The 23,473-nt window shown below is 44.3% G+C and overlaps 1 protein-coding gene across 3 annotated transcripts in view; it reads right to left on the bottom strand.

Moving 5' to 3' along the window:
* PTPRG (protein tyrosine phosphatase receptor type G) overlaps positions 1–23,473 on the bottom strand; it is a 749,569-nt gene that overhangs the window by 122,716 nt on the left and 603,380 nt on the right. For all 3 annotated transcript variants that reach the window (XM_043441944.1, XM_043441943.1, XM_043441946.1), the window contains exon 8: positions 18,773–18,965. In XM_043441944.1, coding sequence (XP_043297879.1) covers positions 18,773–18,965 — 193 coding nt within the window. The remainder of the gene's footprint in view (positions 1–18,772; positions 18,966–23,473) is intronic.

Below are 23,473 nucleotides of genomic sequence, written 5' to 3'. Positions count from 1 at the left end.
TAACACCTGTGGCTGGTGATTTGTTATGTAAGCAAATATCGAAACACTTCGGCCAATAACATTTGGGAAACAAGAGATGTATTAATACATCTCTGGTCTGTAAGTTGTTAAAAACCTGTATATTTTACATGTAGAACCAGCTTTTCAATTGGGCCTGCATCCACACGCAGCAGTGGTTTCCCAGAGCTCCACCTTCAGATGGGGCTGTGCCCTCATATTTGCTGCAGTTCCCACCGCCCTCCTTTGCCTTCACTCACAGCTGCCTGGCCCTAGGCAGGAAGCAGATGCCCTATGCCCTTGGTGATGACCATCACGACTGCACCTACCACAGGGCGTCGGCCAATCCTGATTCATCCTTTTGTACAAAATCAAAGCCTTTTAACCATGCAGGATGCACCACACCCGGCTCTCTGAACAACCATCCCCTGTGAGGTGCTCCTGACATCAGCCTCCCCTTCTGGGGGTCTGATTACCTTCCCACTGGAGTCTGATTGCATTTCACAGGCATCTTGGCTGATGCTGGGCGCCAGCTCCGAGAATCTCTACCTTCCTTCTAAACCACCTTTAATTATGATCCCAGCCCTCGTTACATAATGAAGAGGCTTCTAGCCGAGCACCCAACGTCCTCTGATTCTCAATCAACGTCAGGGATATTTTCTCGGCGGTTCCACAAATATATGAGAGATTCTCCCTTCCACCCCCAATCCTCTTCATTTGGGGCCTTAGAGATAAACTAGTGGGAGACTTTCTCTGTGAAAGCCAGTGTAAGTTCCAAGTGCCTTACATGATTTGGATTTGAAATCCTCCCTGGACGTCTCCTCCCGCCACCAGACCCTCCGAGTTTTGCACCTGAGGCAACAGGCAATTATTGATCAGGCGTCAAATGAACAGCACAGCTCTAACACAGGGATTTGGGCCATCCGCTCTCTCACAGAGCTTGTCAACGGACAAGAGACTGCTGCCTCCTGTGAAGTGGGGACTGGGTGGGGACCGGATGGGGGTGACATCACACAGATCCAGCGGAGGACCGCAGGGGAGGCAGGGGAGGGAGAGCAGGAGTATGATGTCCTCGTGAGCAGGTGGGAACTTCTCAGCCACCAGCCTAGCCTCAGACCACCTAATGCCTGTCACTGCTTTCTCGCCTGGCCTAACTCAAGAACCCTTGAATATGGAGCGCTTTAGGGAAAATTTCCAAAGAAATGGCCTCGGGGAAGGATTTCTGTTTCTAAAGGGCTGTATCAAAAAGGTCTGGGTAAACACGAAGTCCCCCAAAGCTGATCGTGTAGGACTTCAAACCTGGCATCGTGGTACTCTGCGGGGGGGGGGGGGTCACCTCCCCCAAAACTGCCCAAGAGCTCCTGAAAGTGAGGAAACCACATGGGCGAAGTGCCAGAACCAGGTCAAAGCAGGGTCCCAGCCCTGGCACTTGGGGGAAGGACAACACCGGGACTCTTACCTAGATGGAGGTGCCACGCGCCCGCCAGGGGTCAGGCTCCGTGCCCTCCTCTCAGATGGTCCACAGGGCCACCCTCTCCCCGAAAGATGAATGAAGACACTGGCATTCAGAGAGATCAAGCCACTGAGCTGGGCTGTGCACCCCGAGTGGGAGGGGGTCTCAGAACTGGCCCCAGCCTGCCGTATTCCATACCAAGGAGATAGGTGCAGTGGTCACACATACTCTCTCCATCAACACCTCCCAGGTCTGTTCTCCCATCTGCAAGGCAGTGCTGAAGAGGTCAGAAGGGCACTGAAGAGGTCAGGAGGGTTATTCAAAGGGCTTGAAAGGTGGAAAATGTCCCATACAGACACAGTACATCCCCGCTCCAGCCTCAGGTCTGCGCCTCCTCCCTCGTTAATGTTGTTGTTTAGTCGCTAAGTCGTGTCTGACTCCATGGACTGGAGCCCGCCAGGCTCCTCTGTCCATGGGATTTCCCAAGCAGAAATACTGGAGTGGACTGCCATTTCCTTCTCCAGGGGATCTTCCCGACCTAGGGACTGAACTTGTGTCTCCTGCATTGGTAGGCAGATTCTTTACCACAGAGCTAAGTGGAAAGCCCCCTGCTTAACAATATTCTGTGCAAAAAAGCTTTCTTCCCACCCCTTCTTTCTGGTTTTCTTTGTTCTCAATGACAGATGAGAGTGTGCATATCTTGACAATTTTCAGTGTAGCCTCCAACTCCTTTGGAGAAGGAAATGGCAACCCACTCCAGAATTCTTGCCTGGAAAATCCCATGGACGGAGGAGCCTGGTGGGCTACAGTCTGTGGGGTCGCAAAGAGTCGGACACGACTGAGTGACTTCACTTTCACTTTCAAGACTGGGCGCAGCCCAAGTACAGTTCCCCTCCATCAGAAATACAAACTAAGCTTGTGGTCCCCTCAAGCCATCACGTGGAGGCTGGACACAGGAGCGGTAGTGCAGAGTGCCCACCCCAGGGCCTTTGACTGTGTTGTTCTCCAACAACATTGCAACAGTCACGGGTCCTCTCTGAGGAGCCTGGTTCCGGGCCGAGTTTGTGCGTTTCACAAATTACATCATCACATCCTCAGGTCATTCTGCGGGGCTGCTGGTTCCATCATTACCTCTGCTTTAGAGTCTGAGATTCAAGAGGGTCATTCACTCACTCTGTCACTCTGGAGTCAGACTCTTTCGGCTCTGGACACAGCAAGTGGAGTGGTTAGCGATAAAGCTTGGGTGGAAGCATCAGGAATAAATCTATGAGACGTGCAAGCACACACTGGCTGCTATGTCGCCAGGATGCTATAAGAAGTAGCAACTGTTAAATATTTATTAAGCACCTACTATACGGCAGGAACTAGGAATAAATGTGAACACAAGATGACACGGCCTCTGATCGTCTGGAGATTACAGCCCAGAGGGGAAACAGACATTAACTGCTTTACCCCAGCTAAAACTGGCTTCTTAATTTGGGGCTCCTCAGGGGCTCTGGATAGAATCCACAGGAATGTGTTAATTTGGATGGAAAAAAATACATTTTTATTTTTGCTAATCTCTAACTACAATTTAGCATTTCCTTATATTTCAAATGTTGGAAACTGCTGTAGTGTCAGCAGAAACTGTGTGACATCACCAATAGAAATCAGATACATTCCTATTTGACTGCAGTTATTGCTAATACTTCAAATTTTCCTTCATGTTCATTATTATTTTGAAATTATAATGGTTATTAGATCTGCTGCAAGGTTTTATAATTGAATGTCTTCATCAAGAAACAGATCAATTATTATGTTACAATTAAAAATTACTTTCATATTATCTGAGGATAATTGGCTTCTTCAGTAATCGATCGAAAACCATCAGTATGAGAAGTCTAGAAGTCTATGGGATTCACCCGATGGCTAAAAGAGTCCATGGCATCAAAAAGGTTAAATACTCCCAGCAGTAAGGAGTATGTGATTACATGCTTTTAAGGAAAATGTCATAGTCACTCTGTAAAATGGTTTAATAAAGAACTATGACCTAGATTTGAGAGACTGGTTAGGAAAAGCTGACCAAGCACAGTGATACTTGAACTGAAATCTGAACAATGATTAGGTGTTTATAATATGAGCAGGAAGGAAGGAAATTTACATATGGAAGACAGAAAAAGAGCTTGTGCAAAGTCCCTGAGGTGGGAAAATTGGGAAGAATACTACCATGACTTGGCAAGCAGAGAATGAGGAGGAGGATGGTGGAGACCCAGGTCTCAAAGGAAGTAAGTGTGTGGAGCTGAGTCCATCCCTGCCAGCTCTGACTCGAGGACCACTTTCTCAAGATGTGGGAGACCCCAAGTTCCCCCAAGCATGAGGACAACTGTTTTCAAGTTTTAAATCTATGCTGTCTTAAATCATGCAAACTCTAACCTGTTACAATAGAAAATATATATATATTGGTCTTTGCCACGGGTTCCTGGCACATAGCTCCTAAAACCTTGTAATTTTCCAAGTGATACTAGAAACATCTCTTACTCTTTTCAAAAATTTCCTTTCAAAATTGTTCAATTTATTTAAACCAAAAAACAAAACAAACAAAAACTAGCTCACTTCTTTTTCCCACCCCCAAACCTCACCCCTGTCAGTTCCCTGTATCTATGTCCTTGGTTTTTGTTTTCACATATAAATGAGATCATATGGTATTTATCTTTCTCTGTCTGACTTATTTCTCTTAGCATAATGCCTTCCAAGTCCACCCCCGTGTGCATGCTAAGTCGCTTTAGTCGTGTCGGACTCTTTGTGACCCTACGGACCAAAGCCTGCTATGCTCCTCTGTCCATGGGATTCTCCAGGCAAGAATACTGGAGTGGGTTGCCATGCCCTCCTCCAGGGGAACTTCCAGACCCAGGGATCGAACCCAGCTAACTTATGTCTCCTGCATTGGCAGGTGGGTTGTTGTTTTTTTTTTAAGGTGTAATTAACATCTGCATAAAAATGATTTATTTATTTATTTTGTTTTCCATTTATTTTTATTAGTTGGAGGCTAATTACTTTACAATATTCTAGTGGTTTTTGCCATACATTGACATGAATCAGCCATGGATTTACATGTGTTCCCCATCCTGATCCCCCTTCCCTGCAGGTGGGTTTTTTAACCACTAGCGCCATCTGGGAAGCCCTTGAACGTTCACCCATGCTGTTTCAACTGACAAGATTTCATTCTTCTCTACAGCAGAATACTATTCCATTACAAATAAATAAATATGTATTAAATATATATATGTGTATACATACACACACACACACACACATTTTCTTTATCCATTCATCTTGAATTCGGGTGCTAGAGAAGACTCTTCCAAGTCCCTTGGACAGCAAGGAGATCAAACCAGTCCATCCTAAAGGAAATCAACCCTGAATATTCACGGAAAGGACTGATGCTGAAGCTGAAGCTACAATACTTTTGCCACCTGATGTGACGAGCCAACTCATTGGAAAAAACCCTGATGCTGGGAAAAAGTGAAGATGGAGGAGAAGGGGAGAAAAGAGGACAAGATGGTTGGAATGGCATCACCGACTCAATGGACATGAGTTCGAGCAAGCTCTGGGAGATGGTGGAGGAAAGCAGAGTCTAGCGTGCTGCAATCCATGAAGTCGCAGAGTTGGGCATGACATTTTGTTGCTGAACAACAACAATCAATAGTCACTTAGGTTGTTTCCATATCTTGGGTATTTGTAAATAATCCAATGAACACGAGGGTGGATTTACCTTTTTTAAGTTAGTGGTTTTCTTTTCTTCAAACAGAGAGGAAAACATACCCATACCCTGGGAGGGTGAACGCACCCAAAAGCAGTGACAGAAGGTCCTGTGCTGGGACCTGCTCAGACCTCACCCCATGTCTCCCGTCACCTCTGTTCATCTGCCACCTTGGTCACACCTGTCAAAAAACTGGCAAACACGTCTCCCTCGGTTCTGTGAGCCTCTCTAGCAAATTAATCAAAGCAGAGGAGAAAACAATGTGAATCCCCAGTTTGTAACCAAATCAGACAGTAGTTATGGGTAATCTGGGAATCTGCTCCTTGGTGGCTGGCGTCTGAAGTAGGGTGGGAGCAGTCTTGTGGGCCAGAGGCCAGGCAGTGTGAGAGCTGGGTTACATGGTGGGACACTCAGCTGGTGCTGCAGAGAATTACTTGTCGTGGGGAAACCCCATTCTTTGGTGACCAAGAATGAAGGATTCTGCCTCAAGGGAAAGGAGAAACACCCAGGAGGTGTAGAACCTACCCAGGAGGGAGAACGCAGTTTTCCTAACACACCCTTAGGGTTCTTTTCTTCATCACCCAATGGCATCCTCCCTATTCCCTCGAACAAGCTTTGATGCATTAACACAATTCAGTTTTTCGGTCAACAATTGAGTACCAGAAGCTGTGTGGCAACTACTATGGGAGACAGCAAGCCAGAAAACTTCCTCATCCCATCGGTTGTCTGCACGGTGCGTATGATGGAGTCACAGGCTCAAAACACATCAGGGGACTTCCCTGTGGTCCAGTGGCTAAGACTCCACACGACCAATGGAGGGGGCCCAGGTTTGATTCCTTGTCAGGGAACGAGATTCCACATGCCTCAACTAAAACTTCTGCATGCCACAAATAAAAAAAGATCCTGCATGCCACAATCAAGATTGAAGATTCCGTGCAGTGCAGCTAAGACCTGGCACAGCGAAGTAAATGAGTAAACACATATGAAAACAACAACAACAAAACCCAGCAGCAGCAGCCAGAGTCCTCCAAACACGCAGGTTTGACTTTCCCACATTCTGCTCGTCCGGACCTCTCCCTCTTCCTTGGAGTCTTTGTGTCTGCATGATATCCGTCTTCCTCTGAGAGCTAAAGGCCAGGGGAGGTACCTCTGTCCTGTGCAGGAAATAGCATTGTTCAGCTTGGCGCTGAGGGAGGTGGCCAAGTTCAGAGTGATGCATCATCCCAGTCCTGCCTAAGAAAAGCTGCCTCTCAGACCCTGGGTGCAAGGCTGGATTCCATGTGCCCAAGAGCCCTTCCTTCCGTCCCAACAATAATGTGCTGTGCTTGCCAGCCAAAAGGGCACAGCGGACCTTTAACTGAACACGGCATCCTTTCTCCGTGGTACCTCTTAACTTCACCTGCAGTCTTGCTCTAGTCATGGGCTGCAACGGAGGCTCAGTACCAGAAAGCAGGCTGCAGGTCTGAGGTGGGCAAATGCCCAGTGCCCTGAGACTGAAGCTGGGCCTTCTCTTGACTAGCCTCCTAGTTTCCACGGCTGACATGATGTTACAGTCTCGTTTATCATGAAGAAACATCAGACTCATTGGAAAAGATGTGGATGCTGGGAAAAATTGAGGGCAAGAGGAGAAGAAGGCAACAGAGGATGAGATGGTTGGATGGCATCACCGTCTCAATGAACAGGGGTTTGTGCAAACTCTGGGAGATGGTGAAGAAGAGGAAAGCCTGGAGTGCTGCAGTTCGTGGGGTCACAAAGAGTCAGACAGAACTTAGCGACTGAACAAGAAAAGCTGTCCTCAGTACTGGGAGACTTTTCTAAACACCACCCAAGATCTAAGACCCCATGATCTATCTCTTTAAGTGATCCCAATGGCCATGTCAACAGAACAACTAGTGAACCACACTGATGTGTTTAGCCAGGCTTTTATTTACATCTTTGATTCTAGATGACTATGACTCTACAAGTCACAGTGCTTTACTCCTTTGCTTGAATTTGGTCCTTAAAGTAGCTTTCCTCTTAGAATTAGGTATCACTCAGGTACTGACGCTATCTAAAAGGAGTGTTCTGGCTCTCACCTTACCAGCTCTGAATCTGATTCCTGGCACCTGCGTTTCTTACTTGTTTTGGCTCAAGGAAGCCACTGGATGTGCTCCACTGGTTGAATTCCAACCTTGTTTCAATCCCTAGATGTGGCACCTGTACCAACAGGTCATTTGGTAAGGATGGCCCTCTCTGGTCTGGTCCAGGGTCTTCCACACCTGAGGACTGGCCTCAAGCAACCCCACCTGGCCTTGGGTAAGAGGACCCAAGAGATCAGAAATGCCACTTACATTGGAGAGACCAGGATGCAATCAAGCAGTACTCCCCCAGCATTTCGGAGCAACAGGCCCACTTCTGCCTCCTAGCTACCCCATCCCCACCCCTGGGCACACAGATCCATATGCTCCGAGGAGCTGGGCTTCTAGCTGAAAGGTGAAAACCAACAGTTTGAGATGCTCAGTACACTCCTCATGGAGAAGGCTCCTCTCTTCTCAGAAGCCAGTTTTGCATGGAAACCACAGGGCTCCGTCCACTTGATAGACAATACCTGTTAGCACTGTGTCGATGGGCAGACAGCACCTTCTCTCCCACAGACGTACATGTGACACGGGCCACGACGCTCATGGGGGTCCAAGCCAGTGCTTTGGGATCACAAAACCAGTCCCGAGAGGACCCAGGAGTGAAGCCAGGAACTGTGACAACCCCTGGCTATGCTTAGAAAGAAAGAGGAAAAGATGGGGACTTCCCTGGTGGTCTGGTGACTAAGACTCCATATTCCCAATGCAGGGGGCCCAGGCTGGGTCCCTGGTCACGGGACTAGATGCCACATGCTACAACTAAAGACTTCACATGCCACAACTAAAACCCCCATGGGCTGCACCTAAGACCTAGTGCAGCCAAATAGATAGATAAGTCTTTTTTCTTTTTAAGCGAGAGAAAACAATGATTCCAGAGGCCTCACCGTGGGCTCCCGCCCAGTGTCTTTACACACAGTCTCGGGCGCTGGGGAGTGACTGCCCTGCTTACGCCCTGAAAAAGCCAAGGGTTCAGGCCATGTTCCTTGTACCTAGAGAAAAATCAGCTTCAAGGAGCCTGTGTTTGCTCATGGAAGAATGAATGGAAGAATGGAGCAGACAAATCATCTGTCTCCCAGCTACCTTCCTCTCATGACTCCGTGGGGACGCACGCAAGCATCTCGGCGCCTCCTGCTTCTCGGGCTGTGAGCCGCTAGTTAGCGACAGAAAGGGGAAGTGTGTTGCTCTGGGAGGAAGGATGTTGGTGGCCTTTATTAACTTCCAGGTTGCGGTACACAAGCCACCACAGCGCCCACACAAACAAACCCAATGTCAGGGAAGGTTTTTTCTAGAGGGCAGAGAAAAGCTGAAGCTGTGGGAGGGTGGTTATGTCGGCCCTGAAGGTGAAACTCTGTCTACCTGCCTGGAGACAGAGATTCAGTAATTAGGGGATATCTATAACGTGTGAAAACGATAGACGGCCGCGAGCGTCTGGTACCAGTACCAGCTCAACAGCTTCCAAACCATAAAGCGGATCTGCCTGGGCGCATCCTGACACCAGCGTCTGACTCATTTGGTGCCTCCTTCCTCTGCTTTTGGCAGCGGTGGAGAAGTTGGGTAGCGTGGTTGTTCCTTGGGACTGAGAGGAAAGCCTTCTTTGCATGGTGGTGTCATTCCTTTCCAAATCCTAGAGGCTTTTCTGAGTTCAGGTCCTGGGAAAGGTGTGAAGTGCTCAGTGGCTAAGTTGTGTCCGACTCTACACCACCCAGTGGACTGTAGCCCGCCAGGTTCCTCTGTCCGTGGGATTCTCCAGGCAAGAATACTGGAGTGGGTTATCATTTCCTCCTCCAGGGGATCTTCCTGACCCAGGGATCTGCACATGCGTCTTCTGAATCTCCTGCACTGCAGGCGGATCTTTATCGTGGAACTACTGGGGAAGCCTGGGAGAGGTGTGGAACCCTACTCCAAGTGCCTGGCCATGCTCCCCCCATTGCAGCACCTGGTCTGGGCTAGATTATAAATTCCTCAACTGTGCCACCTCTTGTAGCAAGAATCCTTTTACCCCTGGCCACTTGGCATGTATAGATTAGCTCCATCCATCCATCCATTCCAATATTTCCTGTGGAGCTAACAGTGAGCACTGCACCCTCTCTCCAACAAAGAAAAACCAACACAAAACAAAAGAACAATTTTACCACTTATGGAGCTTATAAGGTAGTGGGAGAGCTAGGTCTTAGGGGAAAAAAAATACACAAGTGAATGTGAAATTTCGATGTTGAGAAGTGCTACAAAAGAAACGTACCAATGCCTTGACAGTGTCTGGGCTGAGGTACACTGTCTCACTTAAAAGTCAGGGAAGGAAATGTGATTATTAGCTCCATGCTACAGAAAGGAAATGGAGGCTTAGATATTTACTAGAGCAAAGACATGTAGGAGTAAACGACTGGCCTGGAATTTGAGTCCAGATGTGCTTGACTTCAAAATCTACATTCGTACCCACCGGCCTTATATCATCTCCCCATTCATTCATTCAACGAACAGTAACTGTTTGCTCATGGTTTAGGAACTGTGTCAGGTCCTGTTGATTCAAGGATGCACAAAATCCTCAGTCTAGGAGGCTCTACCATCCCCATCAGGTGCGTTCCCTGACCCTCCCTGGCAGCAACCCAGTGATCAAGGCCTCAGTAGCCCCTGCCTTGAAGACTCAAGATAACCTGTCAAAAGTAAGCCAAGCGGATAAAGAGAGTCCAGTGATTCCTTTCAGGAGGATAAGCCTGATCCTTAGGAAGGGTATCTGATTGCCGCAAGGACGTTTAGTTTTAAAGCTCCTTCATTCAGAGAAAGAGTAATAAACTGTGCTGCTCAAGCCACCTGATGACATTTAAAACCAGAGGCCACTGCTTGTGGATCCATATGAGACTGGCAGTCCCTCGTGAAATAGAAAGAACACTGTATCTGAACACAAAGGGATCTGGGTTCACGTCTCAGCTCTACGTCCTTGCTGGGAGGCTCTGGATGGCCACCTGTTCTTTCGGAATCTTAGATACCTCATCTGTTAAACAGTAACACTGCATTTCTCTCTTTGCTTGCCCCCAGCAGCCCTCCATCCAAAGTGTTAGTACATATTAGAGACTCTATGACAAAATGCAACCCTAACAGATGACTTTTACCTTCACTCGGATCGCCCTCATCCAACCAATATCATTCTGTCAGAAGTATTTCTATCAGCCTCCTGCTGTCTTGCCAATTTCTCCCCACGTCCACTGCAAACATTCCTCACCTAACAGTCAGCAGTGGGTTTAAAAACCTGGTCAGATGGTCCCGCAGCCCTGCTTAGCACTCTTCAAAGGCATCGCACTGTTATAAGAACATCGTCTTAAGTCTTCCCTTACCAAGGAAGGTCTTTCGAGATTTCACCCTCACTGGTTCCTATGCCTCAGGCAGGGCCTTTGCAAAGGACTTTTCCCTCTCAGAACTTTGTAGACTAGCCCACCAGTTGGACCACAGAGAAGGCTGAGTGCTGAAAAATTGATGCTTTCAAACTGTGGTGCTAGAGAAGACTCCTGAGAGTCCCTTGGACTGCAAGGAGATCAAACCAGTCAATTCTAAAGAAAATCAACCCTGAATATTCGTTGCAAGGACGCTGAAGGTGAAGCTCCAATACTTTGGCCACCTGATGCGAAGAGCCAACTTGTTGGAAAAGACCCTGATGCTGGGAAAGACTGAAGGGCAGGAGGAGAAGGGGATGACAGAGGATGAGATGGTTGGATGGCATCACCGACTCAATGGACGTGCAAATTCCGGGAGACAGTGAAGGACCGGAAAGCCTGGAGTGCTGCAGTCCATGGGATCACAGAGTTAGACATAACTGAGCGATACAACAGTCACTCTATCCAGGGAAGCTTGCTTCCCCATGGCCTCACTACACTCTGCCACTCCCAGCAAACCACCGGATCGGATCTGCAGAATACTGGAGCTTTATCATTGGCTGACCTGTTCGTTTCTTTCTTCGCCTTAAAACTTAAGCTCCATAAGAGACTCTTCTCCCTTGTTCAGCCTTATGTCTACTGCCTAATACCTGTTCATAGTAGATGCTCAACAAATATTTGATAAATGAATGTGAATCCTAACAGAGGCTGTTTTGAGGATTAAATAAAACATGTATGAATGGAAAAGGCCAGTATAGCATCTGGTCCATGAAAACCCCTATGTAGCCTTTTAAATCATAGGTGCAGCAGGCATAGCTCCTAGAGAAAGCTCTGCATTGTAGATGAAGTTGCCTGAGACATGAAAAGAAATTCACTGCCTACAAACATGAGCCTAAAGTAGTTAAAGCTATGTTAGATGTCAACTATCAACTTCATGCCAACCAATCAAAGGAAACTTATACCAACTCTCTACCTATTCACATAAAATTAATCATCATGGGATATCTGAGCATGTAAAAGTGTTTGATAGAACACGGCATGACCTTCAACAGTATGAGAACCCAGAATTTGAGAGAACAGCATTGAAACATATACATTACCATATGTAAAGTAGATATCCAGTGGGGTTTGATCTATGACACAGGGAACCAAAGCCAGTGCTCTGTGACAACCTAGAGGGATGGCGTGGGCAGGGTGGTGGGAGGGGAGATCAAGAGGGAGGGGACACGTGTATATCTATATGGCTGATTCATGTTGATGTATGGCAAAAACCATAATATTGTAAAGTAATTACCCTTCAATTAAAAAAAAAAGTATGAGAAGCCAGGATGTTGGAGATTCTTAAAAAATCAGCCACCTTTTTTTTTTTCACTTCTTTCTTAATCACTTTCAAGACGGGCATGGCAACCCACTCTAGCATTCTTGCCTGGAGAATTCCCATGGACAGAAAAGCCTGGTGGGCTACAGTCCATGGGGTCACAAAGAGTCAGATACAACTGAGCCACTAAGAACAAGAGAACAGCAATTACCCTCCAATTAAAAAAAAAAAAGTATGAGAACCCAGGATGCTGGAGAGTCTTAAAAAACCAGCCTTATTTTTTTTCTTTTTACTTCTTTCTTAATCACTTCCAAGAATAAAAAGTAATAGCTAGTAATACTTTTTAAAAAAAAGTAAAAGTGAAAGTCACTCAGTCATGTCCAACTCTTTGTGACACCATGGACTATATACATCCATGGAATTCTCCACGGCAGAATACTGAAGTATGTAGCTGTTCCCTTCTCCAGGGGATCTTCCCAACCCAGGGGTTGAACCCCGGTTTCCCACACTGTGGGCAGATTCTTTACCCACTGAGCCACCAAGGAAGCTCAAGAATGCTGGAGTGGGTAGCCTGTCCCTTCTCCAGGGGATCTTCCCGACCCAGGAATCGAACTGGGGTCTCCTGCATTACCGGGAGAGGCATTACCACCTGAGTTACCAGGGAAGCCACGTTTAAAAGAAGACAGGTAACAATCTTCTAAGGGGCTGCATTTAAAATGTTATTTTCCTTATACTTCTCTATGTTGAAACTTTCTAGAAGTACCAAGGTAACTTTTGGGGAAAAGTTTCTGGGAGGGCAGCTGCCTACAAAGGAATTAAGTGCTCATATCAGAATTTCTTTTATGAAGATAAAGTGATTCAAGCTCATTAATCTGGTGAGTGAAAATGATTAAACTGAAAATAGAACAACATTAATATTTTCTCGCAAAATAGCAGAAAGCCATGATTTCAATGTCAAATTCTTTTGAAAAGCAACCATGGATTTACTTCGTTGTTTGCTAATTTGGGTGGAAAACGGGATGCTCTTTCTCAATGTGTTCTGATTTAAAATAGGCTAGTTACTTAGGCATTCTCACACTGGTACATGTCCTTAAAAACTGCCTTTTAACCAAGATAGGAAGCAATCTTTAGCACTAAAAATACAGCTAACAAAGACATTCCTCATTCAGCAAAAAAAAAAAAAAAGCAAAAATCATTCTCCTAAAACGATGGTAGTGGCTTTAGGAGCCTGGGCGGGACCCTGGCAGCTCACTGTCCTCTTCCTTTGCTTTTATTACATTACACAGTGTCACTTTAATTAAGCCATCAAATCACATTATCAGATCAAGTGCTTTTGATTCCACTGTGGTTTGAACAGGTTTCGTTACATTAATAAACCATATGTTTCATGTTGTTGGAAGGAAAGTTATTTTTCTCTGTTCACTGTTCCAAAAGTCTTCACAATAGACAGTATTTAGCACTTAATCACTGACGTGCCTTTCCATGTGCTCGGGACGTGTTAAGAGCAACTAAAATGACAGCCCATTAAATCTCAAAGTCTATCCAAGTTATTTACTGACAAAGGGCAGAGTGGTGACTTGGATGTCCCGTGAACAATCCACTGAGTCTAAATGTTGTTTCCATTTCCTGGAAACAAGCTTTATATCTTTTTACAGATGATATCCATTATAAGTCTGTCTCAGGCATCAATACAATATTAGGATGAGTTCTCCCCCTCTTTGGGTGTCATGTACGGCCATGCATCTCCTGCTTGGGTCTGAAAGCTTGATTCTGCTTTTTTTGTTCCAGTATGTCGGATCATCCTGACAGAAGGGCAGGATGGGGGCACCTTAATCAGGCAGCTTCCACAGTGCTGCTCAATGAACACCAGTTGATGATCACAGCCAGGGAATGAGGGAGGTGGGGCTCAGTCTACTGAGGCTCTGCTTACACATCTGGAGTGGAAGATGAGCAGATCTTAGGGTGGACTGGCCAGTGAATGGTTACCAAGCTAATAAACCTCTTGGAGTGTCTTGGAAAGGCAGAACCAAGCCATGGACACTTTCACAGTCATGGCCACCATGAAAATACCTTCAAACACGCCTAAGATTGGATTTCTTCACCTAAGTCTGAGCCATCCCCGAGAGCAGGGGTAGGTAAACTATTGTTCCGTGGCTAAATCTGGACTGCCACCTATTGTTACAGATAAAGTTTTTTTAGAAGACAGTTTCTACACCTACTCATGTATGTGCTGCCTACAGCTGCCTTGATGCTACAGAGGCAGAACTGAGAAGTTGCAACAAGAGATCACGTGGCCCAATACCTGGTCCTTAATCAAAAAAGCTTACTGGGTTTCCCTGGTGACTCAATGGTAAATAATCCACCTGCCAGTGTAGGAGATATGGGTTCGATCCCTAATCCAAGAAGATTCTACATTCTACAGAGCAACTAAGTCCAGGTGTCACAACTATTGAGTGTACACTCCAGATCCCTGGAGCTGCAACTATGAAAGCCCACATGGCCTAGAGACTTTGCTCTCACTAGAGAAGCCACTGCAATGAGAAGCCCATACACTGCAACTAGAGAGTAGCCCCTACTTGCCACAACTAGAGAAAAGTCCACATAGCAATGAAGATGTAACACAGCTAAAAATAAATAAATAAAGGGGCTCCTCCTTTGTATTGGCTTTTCTCTACTCAGATCACTAAGCTCAATAATCGAAGCCCTCCAGGATTCTTGATAATTGCCAGCACTGGTGACTGGCTTTCAGCCTTTGGTGCCATGGAAATACCTCAGTTTTCTTGGTGGAATACCAGGAGGAGCATTTGGTCATGTGGACCATAGTTCTACGACATTTAAAACAAATAGAAAGATCATTTAAATGCAAGGGATGGAAGGAAGTTCCCTGGTGGTCCAGTGGCTAAGACTCTGCGCTCCCAATATAAGGGGCCTGGGTTTGATCCCTGGTTCGGGAACTAGGTCCCACATGCTGCAATTAAAGAGTCCACACATTGCAACTAAAAGACCTTGCAACAACTAAAGATTCCACATGATGCAACTAACCACAACCAAGACCTGGCACAGCCAAGTAAATAAACACATAAATAAATATTTAAAAACCAAACAGGGACATCAGTAGTCATCAGGAAAGTGCAAATCAAAACTAGAAAGATACTATTTCATATCCATTAGGATGACTACAACAAAAAAGATATATAACAAGTGTTGGTGAAGATGTGGAGAAATCAGAAGCTTCACATGATGCTGACGGGAATGTAGACTGGTACAGCTGCTTTGGGAAAACTGTTCGGCAGTTCTTAAAAAAAAAAAGCAAACATAGTTGCCCTATGACTCAGCAATTCTACTCCTAGGTTTATATTCAAGAGAAATGATAGCATACATCCAGACAAAAATATGAACATGCATGTGCAAAGCAATGATATTCATAATGAGCCAAAAGTGGGATCTATCAATTGACAAATGGATAAGCAAAATGTGGTATATCCATACAATGATGTATAGTTTGTTCATAAAATGAAATGAAATTCTGACACACATGCAAATATGGATAAATCTTGAAAATGATTCTAAGTGAAAGAAGCCAGAGACAAAAAGTCAAGAATTGGAGGATTCCATTTATGTGCAATCTCCGTAACAGGCAACTCCATACAGACAAAAGGCACATTATTGGTTTCCTGGGCCTGGGCAGGAAGCAGGCATAGGAGAAAAAGGAGTGACCGCTAAGAGGGATGGAATTTCTTTTGAGGGTGACAAAAAGTTCTGAAGTAGATACTAGTGATGATCACATAGCTTTGTGAATACAGAATACCACTGAAGGGTACAATGTAAAAGAATAAACTATATGGTATGTGAATTAAATCTCAGTAAAGCTGTTATTTTAAAAAACAAATAGGGATACTATTCAGCAGCAAAAAGAAATGAGCTACTGATTTACAACACGGATAAATCCTAAAGTCCTAAAGTCAAAGGCAGAGTTGAGGTTAGGAGAAAGAACTGACCGCAAACGGACATGAAGGAACTTGCTGGGGTGAAGAGAATGTTCTAAGAGTAGATGTGGTGATGGCTGCATAGCTGTAAGTTTGATAAAAATTACTGAATTGCACATTCAGTACCCCAGAACTTTATGATATGTGAATTAGGCCTTGAAAAAAGTGTAAACAAAAATAGAAAACTTTCTTACATCACTGACAGACTTGTAAAGTGGTACATAGAGTCATTCTGGGAAACTGTTCAGTATCTAATCAGATCCAAACACACATGTTTCCTTTAGGCTGCAGTCATTTTACAACAGGGTGCATACCCAACAGAGATGCGTCCACATGCTGATTAAAAGGCATGTTCAAGAACTTCCCTGATGGCTAAGACTCCATGCTCCCAATGCAGGAGACCCGGGTTTGATCCCTGGTCAGGGAACTAGGTCCCAACATGCTTCAGTTAAGGGTTCGCAGGCCACAACTAAAAAGATTCTGTGTTTCGCAGCCAAGACACGGCACAGCCAAATAAGTAATTAAAAAAAATTCATAATTACCAACATATGAAAATAATCTACAAATTCATGTACATTAAAATGGATAAATTCAGGTACAGTCACACACTGAAATTCAGCAACAAGAACAAGCTACAACTATGTGAAATAGCACAGGTGACTCTTCAAAGCAGTAAAAAGCAACAGAAGCAAGACATACAAAAGAACTTGGTGAACTGATTCTGTTTATACGTAATTGATCAGAAGGCAAGACTATGATCATGGTTATCCTTGGGAATGGTCAGTGACTAGGAATGGGGAGAAGAATGTGCTTTGGGAAGCTGATGTGATGATAGTTTCTGGATCTGGGTATGTGTCACTCAAATATATTGAGTTTTTGAAAAGTCACCAAGTTGTATGCATACTGTGTGTACACTTTTCTGTAGGTTACACTCCAACACTATGTTAAAAAGATTAAAAAGAAGACTGTGTCTACATCTCTGTCTCTAGAAAGATCACAAAATATTTTAATATTCAGACATCTTAGGAGTCAACAACGGATGCATACCACGATCACTGTAACCTTATAAGATGAAGAACTAATTCCCTCTACCTAAGGATGGGTCCTTGGTTCTGCTCAAAATCAGAGAAAGCCCATTCAGTGGAGGATCCTGCCCACTCTGACAATTTAACACAATGGAAACCAGTGTCCTCTCTAATCTCCTTGGGTGAGGACTATGCACCCTCTCTGCACAGCTGGTATATCAGATGCTCAAGCCCATTTATTAGGAAAGAACTTTGTAACTGTCATAACATCAGCATTTCCAAGCTACCAGATCCTATACTCACTTGTGATAAAAATTCCCCATCCTCCGAATGCCCCACCTCTTGCAACATAGTCAGCCCTAAGAGTCGTCCTTTCCCCAAGCATGTTCTCTTGGGAGAAAGCTTTACAGTTTGGTCATTTGCTTTATTTTTAACTTGGATTAAAAAAAAAAAAAGCCAAATAAGGTTCTTCATGCCAGTCCAATCCAAGATATTTTACAGGTTTGCATGCTTCTCAACCTTCCTGCTGTTCCCAGTTGATAAATGATGCCCTTGACAAAGTGTCAGCCCCAAATTTGTTGACTCTCAAGTATGTCTTGATGGAACCTGGCCAGACTAGCTTCTTTGCACAGTTGTCTGACAAAACTACACCGACAGGAAGGAGATGATCACATTGTTAAAACTCCCTTTCCTCTTCTTTCAGCTCTTTTGCAGATACACGAGGCTGGAAAATGGGCTCATTCTTATCATCAAAAGGCATGTCAATGCAGTTATTTCTGGAATATCAACTCACTCCCCTTGTTCCTATAAAGGTCATATGCCAGTAAACTGGTTCCTTTTATTGGGGGTAGGGGTATATACTCCTGAAATAAAGCCCTTGCATACAACTTATGATGCTAAAAATACCACAGTCTACTGTCAATGTCAATAAATGACACATGCGCTTCCCACATCATCCAAGCTCACTATTTCAAAGGAGAGAACTGACTTGGACAAGACCCACCTCTTCAAACCCAAAGGAAATAACCTTCTTTTTCCTTCCTCCCTTCCAAATACTGGGACTTTGACAAGCCTTATTCCTCCAAGGGTTTCCTGAGCTCCGTGATCTTACGACAAATCACGTTGGGCTGTGAGGTTGAAGGTTGAAGGTTGGGCTGTGAGGGTAGAATCAGACTTTCCAATTTCCTGGGAGAGAAATTCATGACCGTTTCCCATGAGAAAGGAGAAACGGAAAACGATTAGGACACAAGCAAGTTATGAAACTTATGTTTTTCAGATCTGGGAATCGAACTGTTTAACAATAGATTTAAAAGGTTACGTGATGTCTGGTGAAGGTGGACAGCTGGAGGGGGACTTCTTGCCTACGATGGAAGTTAGTAAGAAAGCTGAAGACCGGGGTGTTGAAAGCAAGTCTGAGGGCCTGATGTTTGAGCTCAGAGACCAACACCTGATTGCAGCAGGGAAAGAGTTAAAAAGTAAGACACCAAAAAGCTTTAAGACATCAACGAGTTTAGTGCTGACGCTACAAGGTCAAATTACAGAGAGAAGGACTGATACGTCGCTAGTCAAAAGGGCAATTCTGAACATATCTATTTAACTGAAGTTATTCCCACAAATGCTTCTATTTATCACCCAGACAAGTCTCTTTTAGCAGAGAAACATGCTTTTAATGCCAAGTTCCAATTCTTGGCTGGTTCTGAACTCCTTTTCACTTAAAATAATTTATGATAAGGAAATCTTCCTCTGGGCAAGGGCGCTGAATCCAAATGTACCTTTAGAGGCTTCCGTCCCCAGTGGGTTTTCTAAGAAGTCGGTCATGTCGTGGTTCCAGGCGTCGCGGACGGCAGACTTGTACACCACCCTGTTATTCAGGTCCTGCTGTGGCCGGAAGTTATTTCTCAGATACTCCACTGACTTGACGTGGTCTTGCTGCTCCGTGGTGAAGATGGAATAAAAAGCCTCGAGCTGAACACAGAACCAGAGAAAAGGAGAAAAAAGAAATTTGGTTAGAAGGCTACGTGGTCCAAAGCCAGGAGGGGTGATGAGAACACAAGGTGGTGGGAGGTACCCGAAGTCAAGTGGGACAAACTCAGCCAGACACAGGTTGCCTGCTGGAATCACTGCCAATGGGCTTATCTGGCTGTGGATTCCTTTCTGTCAACTGAAAAGGAAAACACTTCATTGGAAGGTGCTTAGAACTCTTGTAGCTCGTGTCTCAGACAAGAGGCTGGGTCTTTCTGCAGCAACCCCCCCAGCCAACCCCACCCCAACCCCTGGCAAGAACTTCAGTATTACAGGAAGCAGCACAGAGTTATATAGTGAAACTGTTAAGTTTGAGACTCAGACTTCCTGGGTTGGAATTCTAGCTCCATGGCTCAACCACTCTGTGACCCTGAGAAAGTTGTTTAACTTCTCTTGAGCCTCAAATCTTCCTTGGTAAAATGGTGAGAATTACTGCAACATCGACCGGATAGGGTTTGGGTCAGCAGTAAATGAGATTATCCATGCGTGGTCATTAAAACAGTTCCAGGAACAGAAGAACTTTAGAAATATTCACAATTTAGCAATAATTCTTACTAAGTACCTCCTTATATACTAGGGATAGAGTTCAGCAGTTACTAAGTCACAAGTTGACAAGCCCACGATGTGCAGGTTAAACTATTGAAGTTCAACATTTACCGGATGGGTAGTCATAAGCAAATTATTCAAGCTTTCTGTAACACAGGTTTCCTCATCTATAAAATGGATATGATACTAGTACTGCCTTTCTTAAGGTTGCTAAAAAGATTAAAATCTATGAAGCAGCCAGTAAGCCCATGGTAAAGATTAGGTGTCATTATTATCAATATTACTAGGAAACATTTTCCTCAAGACTGCTATCTAAACTTTTAGGGGAAATCAAAGAAAAATTCAGGGCTCCAGGATCCTATTTATACTATCAAAAAGGATTCTTTGTGGCCCTCAACATTCTGCATGGCATAAAAAAGGCCATAGGGAATCTATAAAAATAGTATAGATGAACCTATTTGCGAAGCAGAAACAGACACAGAGGTACAGAATACATGTATGTACAGTAAGGGGTAAAGGGTGGCAGTGGGATGAATTGGGAAACTGGGAGACATGTATATACTACTATGCATAAAACAGGTAACTAATGAGCATCTACACATGGAACTGTACTCGATGTTCTGTGGTGACCTAAAAGGGAAGGAAAACTTAAAAAGAGGGGATGTATGTATAAGTAGAGCTGATTCACTTTGCTGTACAGAGAAGCTAACACAACATTATAAAGCAACTATACTCCAATAATTTTTTTTTTTTTAAGAAAAGATCATTCTATTATATAGGAGGAATAGAACAGGGGCTAAGTGACAGAGATTTGTTCTCAACGGACCACAAAGATACTCTTGTAACCAGAGAAATGGAGCGTAACGTAAAATGTCCAGCCACCAAAATACCAACTCCTTGAGCTGGGGTTAAAAATGAAATAAATAGAGAAACTGAATAAACGCTTTCTGGCCCAACCGACTCCTTGAATGCCAAATCAGAATGCTTTCTGCAGGAGAGAATTACAAGGGGAAATGGTATTAGAAAACCACTTCCCAAGCTGAGATGGAGTGGCTGCCCTAAACTTACAGGATCAGGAGGTGGTTAAGCCAACGGATAATAAGAGAATTGGGACCGGGATTTCTGGATGGGCGTCTTGAAGCCTGGACCGAACCCCGGTGTTTCTCTAACAGCCTCACAGAATGACAGAAAATGACTGGCTTACAGTCTGAAACTCCTCTCTTTGCATGAGAAGGCACTGAATTTACACCGTCAAGAAAAATTATGTAAGTATACAGATTCACTTGTCATTCCACCTCCTCTCCCAATTCTCCTGCACGTAGAAAGTGATAATAAACAATGAAACTTTTTCTGCTTTTCTTTCAAGGGAATAGAAGCAAGGTGGTCTTTCATGCAAAAGTAGCCTGTTATTCCCCTTTTACTCTAGGTCTCTACAATTCATAGAACTTCTAACAACTCACATGGTTGCTATTTAGAATTTGTCTTTCTTCCATTCTTCCTTCTGATGGCCCCTGTTGATGTATCATGAAGGGAGAGAGGCAATAAAAGCAGAATAATTAAGAAAACTGGACTGTTTACTCTGTCTAAAGGTGACCTATTCAGATGAAAATAATTGGAGGTGCTAAAAGGAAAAATCAACTCAACCGAGCAAGGTGCACACACTTGGTAGAAACTACCAAAATCAGAACTGAAAGCGTCTCAAAGTGAGAGGAGCTTCAGGATTTTCTCAGAGAAAATAAGTCCTAAAAATTACATGAAAGGAATTAACAAAGAGCTTCTGGAGGCAGTCAAGGGAAAGACCAACCAACAAGATGAAAGGGAAGGAGCACAATCTCCTGTGGAAAGGTTAAAGGAAGAGGAATTGTTTCGCCTGAAGAAAAGGTGAGTAAGGAGTAATTTGATTAAAGGCCTTGTATGTGAAAGATGATGACCAGCTCTTATCCACATCCAGAGATGGCCAAATAAGAGAAAATTGGTTTGCATTAAAGCCTTAAGAGACGTGAGTTGAATAGAGGGAGGAATTCCTTAACTTTAGGGTGATTTTTTTTTTTTTTTAAAGAAGAGTGGGCTGTCATACAGAGCAAGTCAGACCAGAAATTTTTTAGAGGGGACAGCCATCTGTCATCAAATTCTTTCATCTCTGGGATGCCAGGAAAGGATGGCCTGGGAGACCCTCAGCAATGTGACTCCAAGGTTTGTTTATTCTCTTGAATACTTGTTTCTTTCGCAGCTCTCATTTAGTACTCCTGAAAAGTTTATTTCTGATGCCTCAGGAAAGAATTAGTCATATAACTGTAAAAAGAGGCAGGTTCTGAATTCAACACAGAAGCGATTTCGCTCAAATTGCTCTTACAGTTTAATGACATGCAATGGCTTAAAAGCTCAGCCACATCCTTGTCATTAACTCAACTTGCCCGAAGATTTCAAAGGAGGGACGTGATGGTTCTGAGAGTGAACTGACGACCTGGGCGATATTATATTGTCACCTGGATCATAGCTTCTCTTGACAGTCGCATAAAAGGAGAAAAAAGGAGGACAAGCTTAGCAGGCTCATCAAATGTCCTTCAGTATTGGCTGCATTTATGGAAACTGTGTCACTCCTCTCAGTTGGATAAAAATTGCCAGTGGCCTCTTCTGCTGGTGATGGGCATGCTTGGTCATTGAGTGGAAGCTTCCATGGTCCCCAGACTGGCAAGGGGAACCTATATTTTTCACTTGGGCAGGAGGTCAGCGGTCATCTGGACCAGACAGCTTCTGCAGCTCATCACACAGCTGCTGCATGTTGTCCCTCAGTCCTTAACCTCGCCTTGAAACCCACAGTTGCTAAAGGTAAACCTGACCACCGGGACCCTGACTTTGTTGGATTCCATGGGCCGCCATTCACAGGGCAGGCGACAATAGGAAGGTGCCTCGAAGAGTTGGGCAACGAGGCAGCCCCATGTAATGCACGAGACATAGAACAAACTAAAAAGCTGTGTCTCTCCGGCCTCTGATTGGTCCACCTCTGACTTGGTGTGTAATCTGTTCAGTTCTTCTAGATCTAGTTAACTACATTCTTCTAGATCTAGCTAACACAGTGATCTTCTCAAATGCACCTTGGTCCAACACCTTTAGACAGGTATTATCAGTAAACATTTTCCTGCCTGAAATAATTCCTGACACAGAAAAGGTACTCAGTAAATATTATTGTCATTAGTGCATGCATCAGTGCACAAGTCATGTCTGGCTCTTCTGTGATCCCATGGGCTGTGTAGCTCACTAGGATCCTCTGTCCATAGGATCCTCCAGGCAGGAATACTGGAGTGGGTTGCCATTTCCTCCTTCAGGGGATCTTCACAACCCAGGGATCAAACCCAAGTCCTCTGCGTCTCCTGCACTGGCAGGCAGATTCTTTACTGCTGTGCCACCTGTCATTACTATTATTATTTTGTGAAGAACGTAGTAACTATGATTGTGTGCTAAGCTTGCAACAACCAGAGAAGTTCTCTGCAGCTTCTTTTTCCTTTTCTTTCTTATAGTATATATATTCATATATATTAACAACGTACACTATATACATATATATAGTAAACAATACATATGTAGTTACATGTATAATGTCATTATATATACACTGTATATATGCAATGTGTCTATGTATATGTATCATGAATATTTGCATCTTATCAAACTCATGTGCCAGGTACCTTTGTCAAGCACTTCATAAACATTGCTTTGGTTTCTAACTTAGTCTTGGCTCAAAATAACAACATTACAGTGACATTATTCATAATATTATTAGGATATCACTAACACTAGAAACTAACATTTCCTGAGCATTGATTAGGCACAATTTTTGTGCTAAGAATGTTATCTGCTTTCTCCTACTTAATCCTCATATAAATCCAGTACTGTTGGTGGCATTA

Source organism: Cervus canadensis, chromosome 22 (genome assembly GCF_019320065.1).
Source record: "Cervus canadensis isolate Bull #8, Minnesota chromosome 22, ASM1932006v1, whole genome shotgun sequence".
NCBI classification, from domain to species: Eukaryota; Metazoa; Chordata; class Mammalia; order Artiodactyla; family Cervidae; genus Cervus; species Cervus canadensis.
The sequence above is the reverse complement of the archived record's forward strand: the minus strand, read 5'-3'. Positions and strand labels throughout refer to the sequence as shown.